The 16,078-nt window shown below is 53.3% G+C and overlaps 1 protein-coding gene across 5 annotated transcripts in view; it reads left to right on the top strand.

Annotated features, from left to right (window-relative positions):
• The window catches only part of MAPK4 (mitogen-activated protein kinase 4), a 45,936-nt gene extending 31,455 nt beyond the window's left edge, over positions 1 to 14,481 (top strand). For 4 of the 5 annotated variants that reach the window (XM_039567130.1, XM_039567134.1, XM_039567133.1 and 1 more), the window contains 5 exons: positions 2,329 to 2,473; positions 7,154 to 7,315; positions 9,113 to 9,314; positions 11,068 to 11,751; positions 12,112 to 14,481. In XM_039567130.1, the coding sequence (XP_039423064.1) occupies positions 2,329 to 2,473; positions 7,154 to 7,315; positions 9,113 to 9,314; positions 11,068 to 11,751; positions 12,112 to 12,124 (1,206 nt within the window). In that variant the 3' untranslated portion in view covers positions 12,125 to 14,481. Of the gene's footprint in view, positions 1 to 2,328; positions 2,474 to 7,153; positions 7,316 to 9,112; positions 9,315 to 11,067 lie in introns of all 5 variants that reach the window. The other variant, XM_039567135.1, reaches the window with a different exon arrangement.
• Positions 14,482 to 16,078: the final 1,597 nt, after the last annotated feature.

Below are 16,078 nucleotides of genomic sequence, written 5' to 3'. Positions count from 1 at the left end.
CAGTTTCTGTCTCCGGGTGGCAGGACAGGAGCTCAGGTATTTGCTAGACGTAGGGATCTAGCCCCTGTTTTCAGCCGTGGGAAGGTGTCGGGGATGTGTCAGGGACTGGAATGCCGTGCTACCCACTAGAGGACCTCCAGCCAGGTCAGAAAAGTCTTGATTTCCAAACCGCCCATCAGTCTTTCCCTGTATTGTCCCCCTGAAGAAAGGGGAGGGATAACGCGGAGCCCAGCTGTGGAATGCCCTGGGAAGCAGTGATGGGATGGAGAGCAGCTGCAGGTTCCTGCTCTCTGTGGCTCCCTCCTGGCTGTGGTGCTGGGGGCTCCGAGGTTTTCCGGCAGATGGAAGCAGGGAGGTAACAGTCAGGCACGGGGAGATGGGCAGCAGAAGTGCTGCTAATTAATTACCACCAGAGCCGTGCACGGCAGCAGAGAGGTTGAAGATGTGTCCGCTTGGTGAGTTTTGGCAGGGAGTTTTCCCCAGGACGTGAGACGTGCCTGGGGAGGGAAATGCTTGGCTTGTTGTGACTTTCAGATGTTTGCAGTGTATTGCTCATGCGTTTTGCGTGGTGCACACACCCCTCGGAGGACTCACATCCATCTTGCTGTCAGCAAGGAGAAACATAGCAACGGTGTTAAATCCATAAGGAGGGTGGCATTCCTTTCCTGGGAGAGGGAAGAAATTGCTCCAGCTGAGAATTGCCCTGGATTACTACTCTCAGAGTTCATTTCTGTGGGATTCTCCAATAAACACCAGCATCTCCATTGTTGGGAATAATTGCAGTGGCTGAGAAGTGGTGGTTTGATCCGATAATGCCTGGGGGCTTTTGTGCTGGTTCTGATTGAGCAGCATTAGCAAAAAATGTAACAGCATTAAATGAAATTTCTCAGCTAATCAGTCTCCATTACAACTTATCATGAGAAGGCCAAAATTAAAACATTCTTTTAAAAGCAAGCCCTTTATGATTAAAAGCTTGATGACTCGCACATTTGGGAGTTGGCGCAGAAACCTGCACTGGGGGAAGAGGAGCGTGATCAGCCTTGTGGTGTTTGTGGTGCTGCACTGCTCTCGTGTTTAGGTGGAGAGATGCATCCTACAGCATCCCGGGAAGCGCTGTGTAGCACAACTCCAGTTCTGCTGCAGTCTGTGGAACTAAATCAGTAGGGATGGAGTTTTTAACTCAGCTTTCATGTGGACTGTGTTCATGCTGTCTTTGCATTTTGACATTCTCCAAATGCTTCATGGCATTTAAATGCAATTCAGCTTTATAATTTAATTTTGTTTTGCCTCTCCTGCTGCACTGCAATCCACCTCCTTCTGCTAATGTGTTATATTTAATGTAGAAAAGGCCGCTTATGAATATTCCAGTGTCATCCCTGTGGGATAACCACCCATGCCCAGCCCCTGCGTGGCACTGAGGGGTGCTGGGCCATCCCTTGCCGTGCCAGGGTTATTTGCAGGCTGGGACACAGCCTTGGTTCCAGCCAGAGCTGCTGAGCGCTTGGCACTGGGGGTGAATCTCCCGGGTGAGCTCAGGAACAGGAGGCGATGTCCAGAGACGATGGCCTTTGTCCTGTGGATGCTGCCCAGAGCTTCTCGTGTAGAACCAGGTCAAGCACCCAAAATGACCGTCCTCGATGTGAGCAGAGCAGGACTGAGGATGAGGAGCTGCCCCTCTCCAGCCAGCTGCTGGCAGCCATGCCAGAGCCCAGCTGCGGGTGGCAAGGAGGGGAGGTGATTTATTAGGCAAGGCTCAGGCTCAGTGCAGAATAAACAGGGTTTCCCGTCTCTGGGCCAGCCAGGTACTGCCCAGAAGGGCTTTCCCACTTATCCTACGGCATCTTGTTTTCAGGAGTCCTGGCTGAGAGCCCTTGGCAGTTCTGTTCCCCATACAGGCTTTCCTTCCATCTGCACTGGTGATCCTCCCTTTTGTTCTTCTGGACACTGTCTCGGATGAGGGGAGATTGGGATTTGTGGGGTACATCCAAGTCCTCCAGAGGCGACCTGGAATGGCTCAGGCGGGTGTGATGTGCCAATCCGTGCTACTGAAGCCATCTGTCCCTTGCAGAAGATGCTGCAGTGCCATGGTGACAAACAGCGAGTGGGTGCTTTGCCTCGAGGAGCACTGGGGTCCCTCTGCCCGCACTGGTGTTTGTCAGGTCCCTGCAGGGCAGGCAGCCCCAGCCCGCCGTGGGGGCTGCCCAGGCGTGGGGGGCAGGGTTTCCTGCAGGGGCCGGCCGTGGGGCCGCAGTGAGGAGTGAGCAGGGACGGGTGGAGGAGCTCTGCTGCACGCTCTCCCTCCTGACCCCCCTCTCTCTGCCCTTTCAGGGTTACCTGTCTGAGGGCTTGGTGACGAAGTGGTACCGCTCCCCCCGGCTCCTGCTCTCGCCCAACAACTACACCAAAGCCATCGACATGTGGGCAGCAGGCTGCATCCTGGCTGAGATGCTGACTGGAAGGATGCTCTTCGCCGGTAGGTTTCTGTCTCCTGTTGGTTCCTTTTTTCCCTCCCTCCCTCCTTGCTACCCAGTTCCGAGGCTTTCCAGCACAGCAGAGGGAATTCCGCTCTCCCTGCCAGCTTTGTAGCAGTGCTACAGAGATCCTGTGGTTGACTGTGAGACACCAGAGCTGCTTCCAGAACAGACTTCACTTGTGCAGCCTCTGCTGTCAGACCTGGGTTGGTGCAAACTCCCATCAGGAGTGGAAAATAGTTTTCACTCAGCCCTCCTGTGCTTGCCTGGGAAGGACACGTGGTGGCCTGGGTGTGATGGCACCCGTGGGTGTCCGAGGCTGTGCGCCCCTGACAAGCCTTGCCAGGCAGGGACGGTCTGCTGACAAAAGAAGAACCTCAGGGAACAAATCTTGACGGAACAACAAAACCCTTTTCGGTTTCCATGTTTCCAACAGGAAATAAGAGCCTTTTGTTGGGAGGAAGGATGCTAGAATCAATCACAGGGTGGAGTGTAAGGACAGGAGATAATGGTGCCATGTTCCAGGAGGTTTGTACTCTGTGCCGTGGATTTGAATCATGATGGGTGTCTTCAAGCTATTTCTTTTGTCTGAGGGAAGACATTTGAATGCCACCACCCATTTTTAGGGTTTGCCTGCAGGCACAAATTGCAGCTATAAAGGTGAAGAGCAAGAAAAGAAGACAACAAAAGCACAGCAAGGAGTACATGGTTACCAGTGCAGCGTTTGAAGCTCAGCTCTGATGTTCCTGAGAAGCAAATATGTATTTAATAGAGTCCCAAAAACGCTGTGTCAGGAGCAGAGCTGTGCTCCCCGAGCTGGGACACAGAGCCGTTCTTTCAGGGACGAGGCAGCTGCTCTCTGCCTGTTGAAGGAGCTGTTCCCCTTCCTGCCCGAGGTCTGCGGCTGAGCTCCTGCTCGGCTGTGTCTCCATCGCCTGTGGGTGCTCTGAATGACAAGGTTTAACGCGTTTTGTGAGCAGCTGTTCGCAGAGCTGTGTAAATAAATAATCAGACCCATTAATAATGGAGGAGGACGTTTCCTTCACAGATATTTCAGCACCGCAGAGCTCCACAGACTTGGTTCCAGCTGCTCTGCTGCTCCCTCCCCACTCCTGCTTGCGGCTTCCATATTTCTTTTGTGAAAGCTTAGAAATAAGAAGGCAGTATCATTCTGAAGAGATCACTGAAACTGCCTCCCCATTCTTTCCTTCTTTTTGTCCTCAGTTTCACCAAAACTTTCAAGTCCAGGGATTTCAGCTTTGAAAATCATGCATTTAACCTGTCTGCTCCTGATGTTTCCTTAGGATGTGTTCCAGGAGCGGGGACATCCCCAGGTGCCCCTTGTCCCTGCAGGGCATTGTTTGGTCCTGCTGGGAGCCTCTGCAATCTCTGTCCTCCTGTACTTACCCCTCGCCTCAAACAGCAAAACAAGAGTTGCGTGTCGAGGTCCTCCACCAGCCGTCCGAGCACAGCACCCAGGCATTCCTGGCTTTTCAAACTGGGCTTGGCCCCTCTCTCAGCCCCAGCCTGGGGTTTTGCTTTGCTCTTTGTGGGTGTAAGTAATGTTGGCTGACACCACTGAGGTATCCAGGGTGGTCCTTTAAGCTCATTTTGTGGTAAGGCAGAGGCAAAAGTAGCCCCGGGATGGGATTCGTCTGTCTGGTCTGTGCTGTCTGCCTCAGAGGAGATTGACCTTGCCTTAAAAATGTTGATGGCTCCAGTGAAGCTCGTTAAGAGCATCTGGAGACCAGGCCAACACTCCCATGCTGGTGTTCCACGTGGCTGCAGGTGAGATCAGTCCTGTCCTGCAGCCTGGGGGAGACGCCCCGGAGCAGCCATCCCGGAACCTCCCCCAGGCTGGTTCCTGAGAGCCCACAGCAGGTGGGATTTGGCACACTGAGGGCTGGGCTCAGCCAGGCACCTGTGTGAGCATCGCTTCTTGTCTGCCTTCCAGCCCAGTGAAATCACTTAACAGCTCCCCAGGTGCTGGCAGGGTGCTTGGTTAGTGGGTGGGGATCAAAACCAGGCTCAGAATATCGACTCTGTGTTGGTTGCTTTGAAATTACATCATTGTCATGGGAGCTTCTGCCCCCTGCCCCGGGTTCCAAGCGGAGCCAGTGCAGGAGCCTGGCAGCAGGAGGGATGCCCGTGGTGCCTTTCATCTGCTGCTGTCCAGAGAGGAGGAGAATAAAGCCCAGCCCCTCAGAGCAGCTAAAACTCGCAAACAGCTGCACAGCAACATGGATTCACCTTTGCTGCCGCTCCTCTCCTCTTTGCTGGGAGAAGGGGTTTACCCCCAGCCAGCTGCAGCCTCTGTCCCTGCAGGATGAGAGTTTCAGAGAGCCCTGGGTCACCAGCAGCAGTGTGGTTCAGAGAAAGCTGCAAACCTGCAGCGAGTGCCTTGCCCTGGATAAATGGTTCCCTGAGCGTGCGTCAGCGGCGCAATTTAAATCGAGTGCTTAGCATAAATCAATATAATTAACTCGGCAGTCTATGGGGTGCTTAAGCAACGCAGGTAAATTAAGGCGATTGGTTATTAGGAGCAGATGTCACTCAGCTTCCATTCTCCCACACGAATTTTTGCATGTCCAGCAGAAAGGGACCCCAGCCCCTCCCAGAGGCCCCTTCCCTGGATGCTGCGGTGGTAGGAGTAGTTTGGGTTTGGCAGAGCCCTGGGAGGACACAGCAAGCCTGGCTGTCCCAGGGCTGACAGGAGTGCAGCCCGTCTTCAGCAGCTCCAGTTGGGTCTGCAGGCCCTTGGAGAGCTCCCCAGCACTGGCAGCACAGAAAACAGGGAAGAGTGTCCATAGCTGAGCAGCTACAGCTCTCTGCAGTGTCTCTTCCACCAAAAGCAGTGTCAGTGGCAGCAGGAGTGAATGGGAAGAAAGGAGTAAAAAGGAGGAAAGATTTGTCCTCGCAGATCTCCACGGGGTTCACCAGTGGGGCTGTGCCTGTGACCAAGAGCTAGGAGGTGGTTTTTCTCGTGGGTTCAGGGCTTGCTCCCGGTGCTTGGGTGCTTCACTGGGACTTGGCTGCAAGCCTGGAGAAGGTTCTCTTGTCCAAGACAAGATGCAGAGCTCCTCGTTCTGTCCTTGAGTAACAACAGCTTGCTGCATTTATCCTGTCTGTGGTTCATGTTTTCCTTTCCAGCAGCTAATACTTCCAGAAAAAGGTCCCTGGGAACCACATAAATAGGGGATAATAGAATAGAATCCGGTTTCTTGAGAGCCATAATTCAAGGCTTCCAGCATTGCATTAGCAGCTTCTTTGTGTGGCTAAAAACGGTGTCTTTTGGCTGCCAGGTGTCTTCAGGGAGCAGTGGCTGGGGCTGCACGGAGGGAAAAGCCACAAAGCCTTTGTGGCTTTTGTCACCCTGTAATTTTGATCACAGCTTGGGAATTAGCCTGACTAACAAGGTGTTCGTTCCCTGACAGATATCTTTAGTTTCCCCCAGAGTCACGCTGTGAATCTCTAAATGACCTAAAATTAGTTCTTCTGCAAGGAAGTGAATTAATTTGCCCGCGATTGGTATGGGAAGGGCATCCCTCCCTTGGTCTTTTTTGCTTTTGCTATTGCTTTATCTTCTCCCAGGGCACTGATCCGAGTGGACGTGTGTGGCAGTGGTGACCAGCTGGGCTCATGTCAGCACTGTCTGGGGTTGTGTGAGTTCACTGCCATGTCACTGAGCTCTGCCGTGTGGGGTGAAAGTGGCCGTGACTGAATGGAACCAAAATCTGCTGGAGTGGCAAGCCCAGGATGGGAGGAGACGGTTTCCCAGCATCGATGATGGGACCCACCCTTGTCCCAGGGGGTTGTGTTGGGAGTCAGCTCCGTGGGTGTGAGTCTGGAAAACTCCTGCCGACCCACAGGGAGCTCTGGGCTGTGGAGGGCAGCCCCTGTAAGATGCCAGGGACCTCCACAGGAACGGGGTTGCCTCAGGGCAAGTGGTCTCCTGTGGGTTGGCCTCCCTGCGCTCCCTGCTGACTGATCAGAAGTACAACCTCAGTAAATGAGGTTGTCTCTTGTTATTGTGGGTCAGACGGGCACTGCTTGCCATTGAAGCAACCTGAAATCCGTGGCTGGGACAGCAGGCACTTGGTAGCCCAAAAATCCCCATTGTTTTGCCTGTCCCAGGCCGCTCCCTGCCTCAGTGGCAGGTCCTGCCCCTAATGACAGAGTATTGCTGACCGGCCCTGCTGGCCCACAGAGATCAGCGGCGCGACTCGCGTTCCTGCCAGGCCGCCCGTGCGCTCGCCAGAGGCTGGGCACCAGCCCCGAGCTCTTGGTCACAGCCAGTGGAGTGCTGAAGGACGGGGTTAGCGCTCACTGACGAGGCGCTCCACTCCACGGGCACTGCTGCTCCCCTCCTCTCGCTGACGGGCAGCCAGTCCTGAGCGGGGCTTTGGGGATGCGGGAATAAATAGGTCCTGAAAGGAAAGGATTAAAAGCGTGTAATGGCACACAGGAGTTGTGGGGATTGTCACCAGCAGAGCCATGCCCTGGTGCCCAGCAGCCGGTGGGAGCCGGTCAGAAAACGCCTTTCCCGTTGGGAGAACGCAGAGCTTGGACACCTGCATTCCTTTAGAGATGGAGCTCGGGCACCCCTGGAGCTGCTAATACCCCACAGCCGCCCCAATTCAACTTCTGTGCCTCATCTCACTGCCTGTCTTCTTCCCATCCAGGGGGCCACGAGCTGGAGCAGATGCAGCTGATTCTGGAGACGATCCCCGTTATCCACCAGGAGGACAAAGAGGAGCTGCTGAAGGTGATGCCCATGTTCATCAACAGCACGTGGGAAGTGCGGAAGCCGCTGCGCAAGCTGCTGCCCGAGGTGGACAGCGAAGGTACCGTGGTGGCCACTGGCTCGTCAGCGTCCTCCCGGGGCTCCTCCCGGCTGCTGTGTCTTCAGAGCTTTCCTTGGAGTGTCACAGGAGCTGTCCTGCAGGGCCAAGGGCACCAGCGCTGCAGAAGGGGGTTCAGGTCCCGGGGGGCCGCAGCGGGTGGTCCCAGCTGTGGCTCCCACGTCCCCACTGCTGCCGCCTGTCCCCGGGCCCAGCTCGCTGTCCTGCCACAGGACAGCACTCTCGATGCTGTAGCTTGCTCCCAGGTAGCTCTAGGGGTGAAATACTCTTCCAAGGCACCTTGAAGGCACATCCCTGGCTTCCCACGCCTCTCCTCGAGCTGCGAGCGAGGGTTCGGCCCAGAGGTTCTCCTCAAGCCCCGTTTGTTTTCCCGCCGTGCCTCTGTCATGGGCACAATTGTGTAGTACCGCAGGACACAGGCTTTTCCCTCACAAGCACCCAGACCCCGTGAGGTGGCTGTTACTGGCAGGAACACTGACCAGGTGCTCTCCTGAGCTCCTTCTGAGGGTCAGACTGGACCTGGCCGCCTGCCTTTGGGAAGATGTCAAGACCAGGCTCAGCTTACGTTTGCTGGTGTAACTCTTCCCTATAAGATGTCCTGTGGTCCTGGCAACACGATATCCATCGGCCTGGGGTGCCCAGGGACCGCATCAGCCTCCAGCAAGCAGGAACAGATTTATTCCCTGCCATTACTGCAGGAAGAAAGGTCACCCTTGCTCCTTGCATAATTCATTGTCGTTTTCCTGCCTCTCTGACCTGTAGTACATCGTAATACATAACCTGTCGTGCGTTGTTCCGCCACGCTCCGTGCCCGTAGTCAGTGACCTCGTGAGGCTATTGATTCCTTCCTGCTTAATTAGTCCGAGCGATGAGGTGATCTCGCGGGAGACAGTCGGAAATTGGGTAATGTTTAAGCACAGAGGCAGCATGTGTGGCCGTGCTCCTGCTGAGGGCTCCTGTCCCTGCAGACGCTGCCCCTGTCACGCAGTTACACCTTCGGTGGTGATGTTCCGAAGGTGCGGAATGGAGCCGTATCCGAGGAAAGGCACGTATTTATTTTTATTGCCTGAACTCAAAGAGACTTGCCCAGGAAAGAATCAACGGGATAAGCAACAGCTTCAGTGACAGGATTTTACCTTTTCACATAACCTCAGCAAAAGGAGTCATCAAAGCAATCACAGCAAACCCCCCGCGTTTAGATTTAATTGCGCTTAAGTTTCCTGTCATCATAGGAAGAGTTCATGCACCACAGTCTTTCTGAAATAATTCTAGCCACTCGGAGTTCTTCAAATATTAATGGGTAAAATAATTTCATAGCCCTGGTCACGCCGAAGGCTTTTAAACATTGCAGTAAATCTAGTCCACTTCAGTTGGGCTCAAGAGGTGAAAGCGGTTGTCTGAAATGCCGCGTGCTTGACGAATGGATCTGAGAGCGTGGGGTCAAATCCCAGCACCACCCAAAGGTCTTTCTGGGGTGAGATTTCAGCATCCTGCTGGGGGCCGTAGCACTGGGTGTGAAACGCGCTTCCCCTGCTGTGCTAGAAGAGGTGACACCTGGGGGCTGCAGGATTGCTCTCCTGCAAGCTCACGGCTCCCGTGAGGGCTACAGGGGATGCAGCAGGGGCTGACGTGCCTGGTTTAGGTCCACCTGGGGCGTGACCTTTAACTCATTCCTTACTTGGAGGGGATTTGTCATGGGGGCTCCACGAGACCCATCGTGGCAAGGAAGCTGTTACTGCCTGTGAGGAATTAGTGAGCTTGTTTGTCTCTGCTCCGCAGCTATTGATTTTCTGGAGAAAATACTGACATTTAACCCCATGGATCGATTAACGGCCGAGATGGGCCTGCAGCACCCTTACATGAGCCCGTACTCCTGCCCTGAGGACGAGCCTGTGTCTCAGCACCCGTTCCGGATCGAGGACGAGATTGATGATATCCTGCTGATGGAAGCTAACCAGAGCCAGATGTCCAACTGGGACAGGTACAGAACCAGGGCTGGGCTGGAGAGCAGGTACTGGCTTAAATGCTTTAGGCAGAACTGGACTGGTAAGCCTCTGACGTGCTGTTGCCTGGGTTCCATCACACGTGTTCCAGACCCATGAGGAACACCTGCTTTTCCCTCTTTATACCATGTTGCAATTCCAGCCCAAGCTGGCGCCTCGCTGAAGCCGACCAGAGGCTCACTGTGGATTTCCACAGGGGCTGGAAGCCGAGCCTGCACATCCTGGTCGCTGAGCACCTTTCTGCTCGTGGTTTTATTCACAGCCCGTGTTGTCTTCAGTTGAGTTTAAGTGGCTCTGTGGCCCTTCCGTCTGCCCTCTGTCCCTATAATACAGGTTACAAAATACTATCATTCTGGTACCTTTTGGGGACGGGGCCTGATGTGGAGTGCTACACTCATCACTTCTCAAGGTGCGTAAGCCCCCGAGGCCATGGATCTGGGCGCCTTGTAAAAAGTCCTGCATTGTGTTGACATTTAAATGGGTTGCTGAAAGCCATACTGGAAGTTTAGAATGGATCACAGCCTTGAGCTGAGGTCTCTCACGTCCTAGGTGATTACCCCAGTTGCTGCGCCAGTCCCACAGCTGGGGCAGGTAGAACAAAAGAAGAAGCAGCTAAATTAACTGGGTTCAGTTTTCTGTAGAGCTCCTTCCAGCTGAGGGGGATGAGCTGGCTGAGGATGTCTGGAGCATTGTTCCTCTCTGCATGGCAGTTAAATCCCCTTGCCTTCCTAATCCACTAGACTTCACTAGCATTGAGAAAATTACCTAAAAAAACCCCTTGCCTTCACTGTCTCTCTGCCTGAGTGAACAAGTGTCAGGGGGGAGCCAGGTCAGTCAGGTGAAGAGGAAGGCTGGAAGCAGGATGTCTGTCTTCAGTGTATCCCCACAGTTCCAGCATCCCTGCCAGCTGCAGCCCCCAAAGCAGCAAATCAGTTGCTGGAGGTCGCCTTGCCACCTTCTCCACAGTCAGCTTGCTTGGTGTGACACAAGCAGCTGAGGCTGAGGCTGTCCTACCTCCCAGCTGGGGACATGTGGTACAGGGCTGTAGATTCTGCAGCACCAGCCGAGTGTTTGCGGACAAGAGATGATTTTGGCTGTGCTGTGGGACATCTGAAGAACAATCTGCTGTTGTGACAGAGCCCCAGTCCCTGGGATAACATTTCTTTTAAAGGCAGCTCAGTTCAGAGCCAGTAAATCAGATGTCAGGCCGTGGCTAGGAATGGGTGTTGTCAGGTAATTGTGAGTAAGGGAGTTCAGCTGGCTCGAGAAGTTACCACTCAGCAAGGTGACCCTTCAGGAATGCTCTTGGTCCTGGATATCGGGGTAAAGTGGTGATGTCCAGTCTCAGTGGGGTTTAAGTTCCATCTCTTTCACTGTTCTGTCCCCAGCTCACGCTGTGGTACCCGTCTGTGGGCTGGGGACAGATTGGTTATTAATGTTGTTAATCACGTTTCACTCCCGAGCGGCGGGGAGGGGATGCACGGGTATCTAAAGGACGGGGCCAGTGGGTTTGGTTGTTGGGCTGTTATTCCTGCTTCTGGTCCTGTCGCAGGTTCTTGGTAAACTACTCACCCCAATATTTTAACACACAAGGTGGTTGTCTCTGCTATCAGTAAGACGCTAGAAGCAGAGCAGCAGGCCAAGCCAGCAGCAGTGTGTGTGCTGGTTTGGGCACTGCTGCCCCCGGCAAAGCCGTGCTCCCTGTGTCTGACAGCAGCGTGTCTTTGGCAGGTACCACATCAGCCTCTCCTCTGACCTGGACTGGAGACACGACAAGCACCACGACATGGACGAGGTCCAGCGGGACCCCCGCGCGGGCTCTGAGTCCACCGCCGAGGAAGCACAGGTTGACCCACGGAAATACTCACAGAGCAGCTCGGAGAGGTTCTTGGAGCTGTCCCACTCATCCATGGACCGAGTATTTGATGCCGATTGTGGGAAATCGTGTGATTACAAAGTGGGGTCGCCTTCCTACTTGGACAAATTGCTGTGGAGGGACAGTAAGCCCCACCACTACTCTGAGCCCAAGCTAATCCTAGATTTATCCCACTGGAAACGGGCCACCATAGCGCCCGCAGCTGAGCTGTCGCTGGAAGAGGAACCCTCCAACCTCTTCCTGGAGATTGCTCAGTGGGTGAAGAGCACGCAGGTGGGGCTGGAGTGTCCCAGCGCTCTGCCGGAGATCCAGGAGCGGAGCCTGCCCTCCTCTCCGCGCCATCTGCACAAGGAACCCGCCGAGGTGAACAGTGAGACCGACCCCGAGTTTGACCTGGACGTCTTCATCTCCAGGGCGCTGAAACTTTGCACAAAACCCGAGGATCTTCCGGACAACAAGCTCAACGAGATCAACGGGGCCTGCATCTCCGAGCACCCTGGGGACATGGTTCAGGCAGAGGTGTACCAGAAGGAGCGGTGGTGAGGAACCCACACCGGGAAGCCCCGCTGCGCCTCCCTCTTCCTCTGGGATGGCGCGGCCGCTGCCCGGGGCTGAGCGGCTGCCGACCGTCACTGAGCATCCGTTTTTAACACTGTACCAAATGCCTTTTCCAGGAAAGGCAAGCACAAGCCACATGCCCCTTTTGATGCCTTAGAAGTGCTTCTGAGGGGATCAGGAGGTGTGAATGAAATACTGAGTTTCTTATACTGCCTTAACAATCTTGCCTTGCGATCTCTGGGACCTGTTTGAAACTTAAATGTACAAGGGGAAAAATGACAGTACATGGTAGGTTTACAAACAGTAGTCAAATCAACTTCTTTTCCTTTCTTTTTCTATAGCAACTTGAGATGACAAAGACAAAATCGGCATTTTCAGTATGGTCAGGTACCCTCCTGGTTGGACAGGTTCCCAAAACGCCGAACTTTGAGCTCCTCTGAGGCACCTGTGTGAGTACAGGTGTGGAATGAAGTGATGCCAGCCATCGGTCAGCAGCGAATGGAACTAGAGGTAGAGACAAAAAAATAACTCTCTGAGGATGTTAATGGGGAAGAGATTTGACCTACAAAATATGGGCCGTTGGGGATTTGTTGTTTTTTTTTTTTTTTCTGATGAAGACAAAATTTTTGCTAAGTGCATTTTGCTGGTTTGTGGTTTCTCACACCAAAACTTTCCCTTCTGTTGCGCGGGGTGCAGTAGGGGGATGCACGGGGATCTGAGCTTTCCGAGTACTTAGGAGGGCCCATGCGATGCATTTCAGCGTGAAAACCTGGTGCTGTGAGTCCTGCCTCGGACAGCTGCCCATTAGACCAGCAAATTCCAGTGGTGAGGGCTGGACAGGGGCGGGGAGCTGGGAACGAGGTGTCCCACAGTGTGCTGCTGCCTGGCACCACCAGCCACACACACACAGACTCAGCAAGGGCACCCGCCCAGCTTTGCCACTGAAAAAGGAACTAAAGTACTTCTGGATTTCCTTCTGACAAAGATCTTGTGAAGAAAACAGCAGTTCCTGCAGCGTTAGGTTTGTAACTGGCCACTTGGCTCCCAGCGTCTTTGGAAGATGCTGGTGTCAGCAGGCAGCTGTGTGTAAATAGGTGAAGACACAACTGATGGACTGTAACTTCTGTTTTCATCCACACTTCTGAGCACCTTAATAGTTAATCGGCTAACAAGAGTTTGTATATGGAAGAAATGTTCTATACTTCTATTTAGTCAAACTCGGCAGCTTTTTAAAGGGGAGATGTGTAAATAGTGCCATACAAGACAGTCTCTGCTTTCCTCGCCATCCTGTTGCTGTGCTCTCCGGCACAGTGGCTCTACTTACATTTGTAAAAGATAAACTGCTGTATTAGTAACTGCAAGGCCCATATTTAACTACTCCTGTATGAGTTATTTCTACCCTTTTAACAAGCAACCTGCTAAATGCTCTGAGATGTGAAGAAAACTCGTGTGAGACTCGGATAACTAACAGCAGCGCTTACTGTATTAACCCTGGTGTTTGCTCTTGCTGGGACCAGGTGCAGGTTTAGCTGTAGCAGGCCTTGACAAGCCCAAAAACGTGTTCTTACTGTGAAGATCTCACATCGGGGTGATGGAAATGCCACTGCTCCAGACGATGAGCAGCACCGGTGCGAGGGCAGCCGGCTGCGGGGATGGGATGGGGTGCAAGGCCAGGTGCAGGGGTGGAGAAGGCATTTGGAAGGCAAAGCTGATGGAAGAAGGCATCAGAAAGGCAAAGCCATTTGTCCCTGGACTTTGTTCTGAGTGTTTGGGTGTCCCCCAGAGCGGTTTAGAAAGGGGGAATGAGACAGAAACAGAGGTTTGGTTTCTGGTGTGTTGCAGATAATTGATATACCTCAACTAAAGCTCAGCACTTTCACTGGTGGTGGGGGAGATTCAGATGCCAGGAGCAGCCACCCCTGCGCTGGAGCAGATCCAGTCCAGCCCCCGCAGCCCGCAGCTCGCTGCCCACGGTCCCGCTCAGCCTTGCTGTGTGCCCAGCAGCAGCCAGCAGAGGCTGGAAGTGGGATTGCTCGAGGGAGCGTGCTCCCGGGCAGGAGGAGGCAGCAGGAGCCACGGCTGTGTCCCATCGCCCCTCGGTGCCCACAGGAGGAGCTGATAATGCCCATCCTCTGACGGGAGAGGCACCAGCTCGCAGCCAGACGCCGGGGAGCCGGCAGAGTTCAGACCCGAAGGATGAGGTCAGCACGGTGAGAGCGGACTTTGGAAGCTCTTGGGACAGATGGAACAGCCCTCTGCTGCCCTTGGGTTGAGCACGGAGAGGCGCCAGCACGAGAACTCGGCACGGTCAAACCACGCCAGCGCTCTCCTCGCCAGGCGTTGGCGGTGGCCACGTCCTCTGAAACCAGAAGCCATTTTCTGTGGGCTGTTACTTCTTCCCCAGAGGCCTGCAGGACTGTTTGTTACGGCCATGAAAAGAAAGAGTTTTGCTTTAGAGTATTGTCTTGAGGGCCCGCAGTTAAAGCATAACGTGGACTCCGTAGCGAGCAAACGGAACGCATTGCCGCCACTCCGGAATTTCCATCTCGCTTCCTGAGCTGTTATTTAATGTTGTTCTAAAACCTCAGCGTCACATGCTGGGAAAAGGGGATAAGAGGGGTGGCTTTAATTTGTTACCTGAGTGTGCTTAGCTGATCACAAGCCAGATCTGTCTCTCATTTACAGAAATAAAATGTAAGGCCTGAGCCTTCCTTGCGTGGCAGTGTGTAATTATTTTATGAATTATTACTGTTCTTACTGTGAAGTGTTTATTTCAGTACTGGGGTCTAGGTTTCTTCCGCAAATCACTGAATTCATCCAGGTTGGAAAAGACCTTTAAGAATGGACATGAAGAGCTGTGTCCCACGGATTATCTGCTTTCTGGGGTTCCTTGGTGCTGGGCTGCTTTTCACCCAGCTTTGTTTTGGCAGGTTCAGGCTGTCTGAGCACTCAGGGTCACAGGGAGGGAATTCAGGCTTTGTCACCGCCTGCATTTCACGCAGCTGGAAGAAGCGTTGCGGTGCGAGATCACCCGTCAGGTATTTCAGTCGGTTTGCAGAAGGCACTCGCTGAAAGAGACACGGGAGCACTGCTGCTGCTGATGGTGCTGTGTGGTGGGCCCCGAGGCCACGTGGCCCTGGGATGGGTGGACAGCCTGGATTTAGCGATCTGGGCCCTAGCTGTCCCGGGTTTTATTTAAAGAACAGCAGAGGGAGCAGAAAAAACCCTCTGAAGGAAAACCCTCTCTGCGGGGGCTGCTCCTGGTGGCTCCTTGCAAGGATCTGTCCTGCCACTACGGCCACCCGCTGGCCACCAGCTGCAGCCTGGGAATCCATCAGGGAGATGATTTAGAAACGCCTTTAAATGTCAGGAAGATGCCTCCAACGGTGCTGTCGCTGCCCCAGTGATTGTTCTTCCTCAGTCGCAGATATGTGACTATTTTTACTGCAGTTTATTTTTGATCATGCTGGGATTCAGCAGCTGTTACACCATCGCAGAGCTGCACTAACCAGATCCTCAGAGCTTTACCATTGCAGTAATAAAAATACCAGCTTCAGCTGGCTTTTCAAAGGGGCTTTGGGGACATCCCGGGAAGATTTTCCTGGGCAAATCCCACCCAGATCCCAGAGTAAAACCACAACATAGTGTCAGTGAATTTTACAAGTGGACTTTTTGGAGCCTGGACTGCAGATGATCAGTGCTGTCCCTCTGAGCAATTCCACGCCACCATCTACAGCTTTTGAGAGCTTGCAGTGAGAACACTGTACAGTGTGGCATGCAGGCATTTCAGCTCTGAAATGTTCTTTTTTTTCAGCTGGTTCTGAGAGGGATTGGAGAGAACAAATGCTCCATATGGTGTTTGCTTGTGAATTGTTGCCTTTGACGTTCTGAAAGGCAGGGTTAGATTTTGAAGCAGTTCAATATTCGGGCGAATGGAGTCCTCTGAAAGTGCATCTCCGCTTTCTGAAGCCACGCTCACCACGGTATTTTAACCTGCCATCTGGGCACTGGTGAAGCTGGTTTATAACAATCATATTGCTAAATTCAGAGTAGGCTTTTTTTTTTATTTAGGAAAAAGAAAAGATTCTGTCTTTAAAAATACAACCTTTTCACGCAGGGTTTCACTCTGTCTGGTCTTGGGTTGTGGCGGGATAAAGTGTACCAAAAGGATCTCGGCATGGTTGCTTTGATTAATGCTGCAGTGAAAATTAGGTGTTTGAGGAAGTTTATATGAATTTTTATGAAGCTTTGTGGAGAATGTAGCCAAGGACATCTTTGACAGCACAGGCTGTTGTGAAAAACAGGAGT

This window comes from Corvus cornix, chromosome Z, assembly GCF_000738735.6.
Source record: "Corvus cornix cornix isolate S_Up_H32 chromosome Z, ASM73873v5, whole genome shotgun sequence".
In the NCBI taxonomy this organism is placed as follows: domain Eukaryota; kingdom Metazoa; phylum Chordata; class Aves; order Passeriformes; family Corvidae; genus Corvus; species Corvus cornix.
Note: the sequence above shows the minus strand (reverse complement) of the source record. Positions and strands in the feature narration are given on the sequence as shown.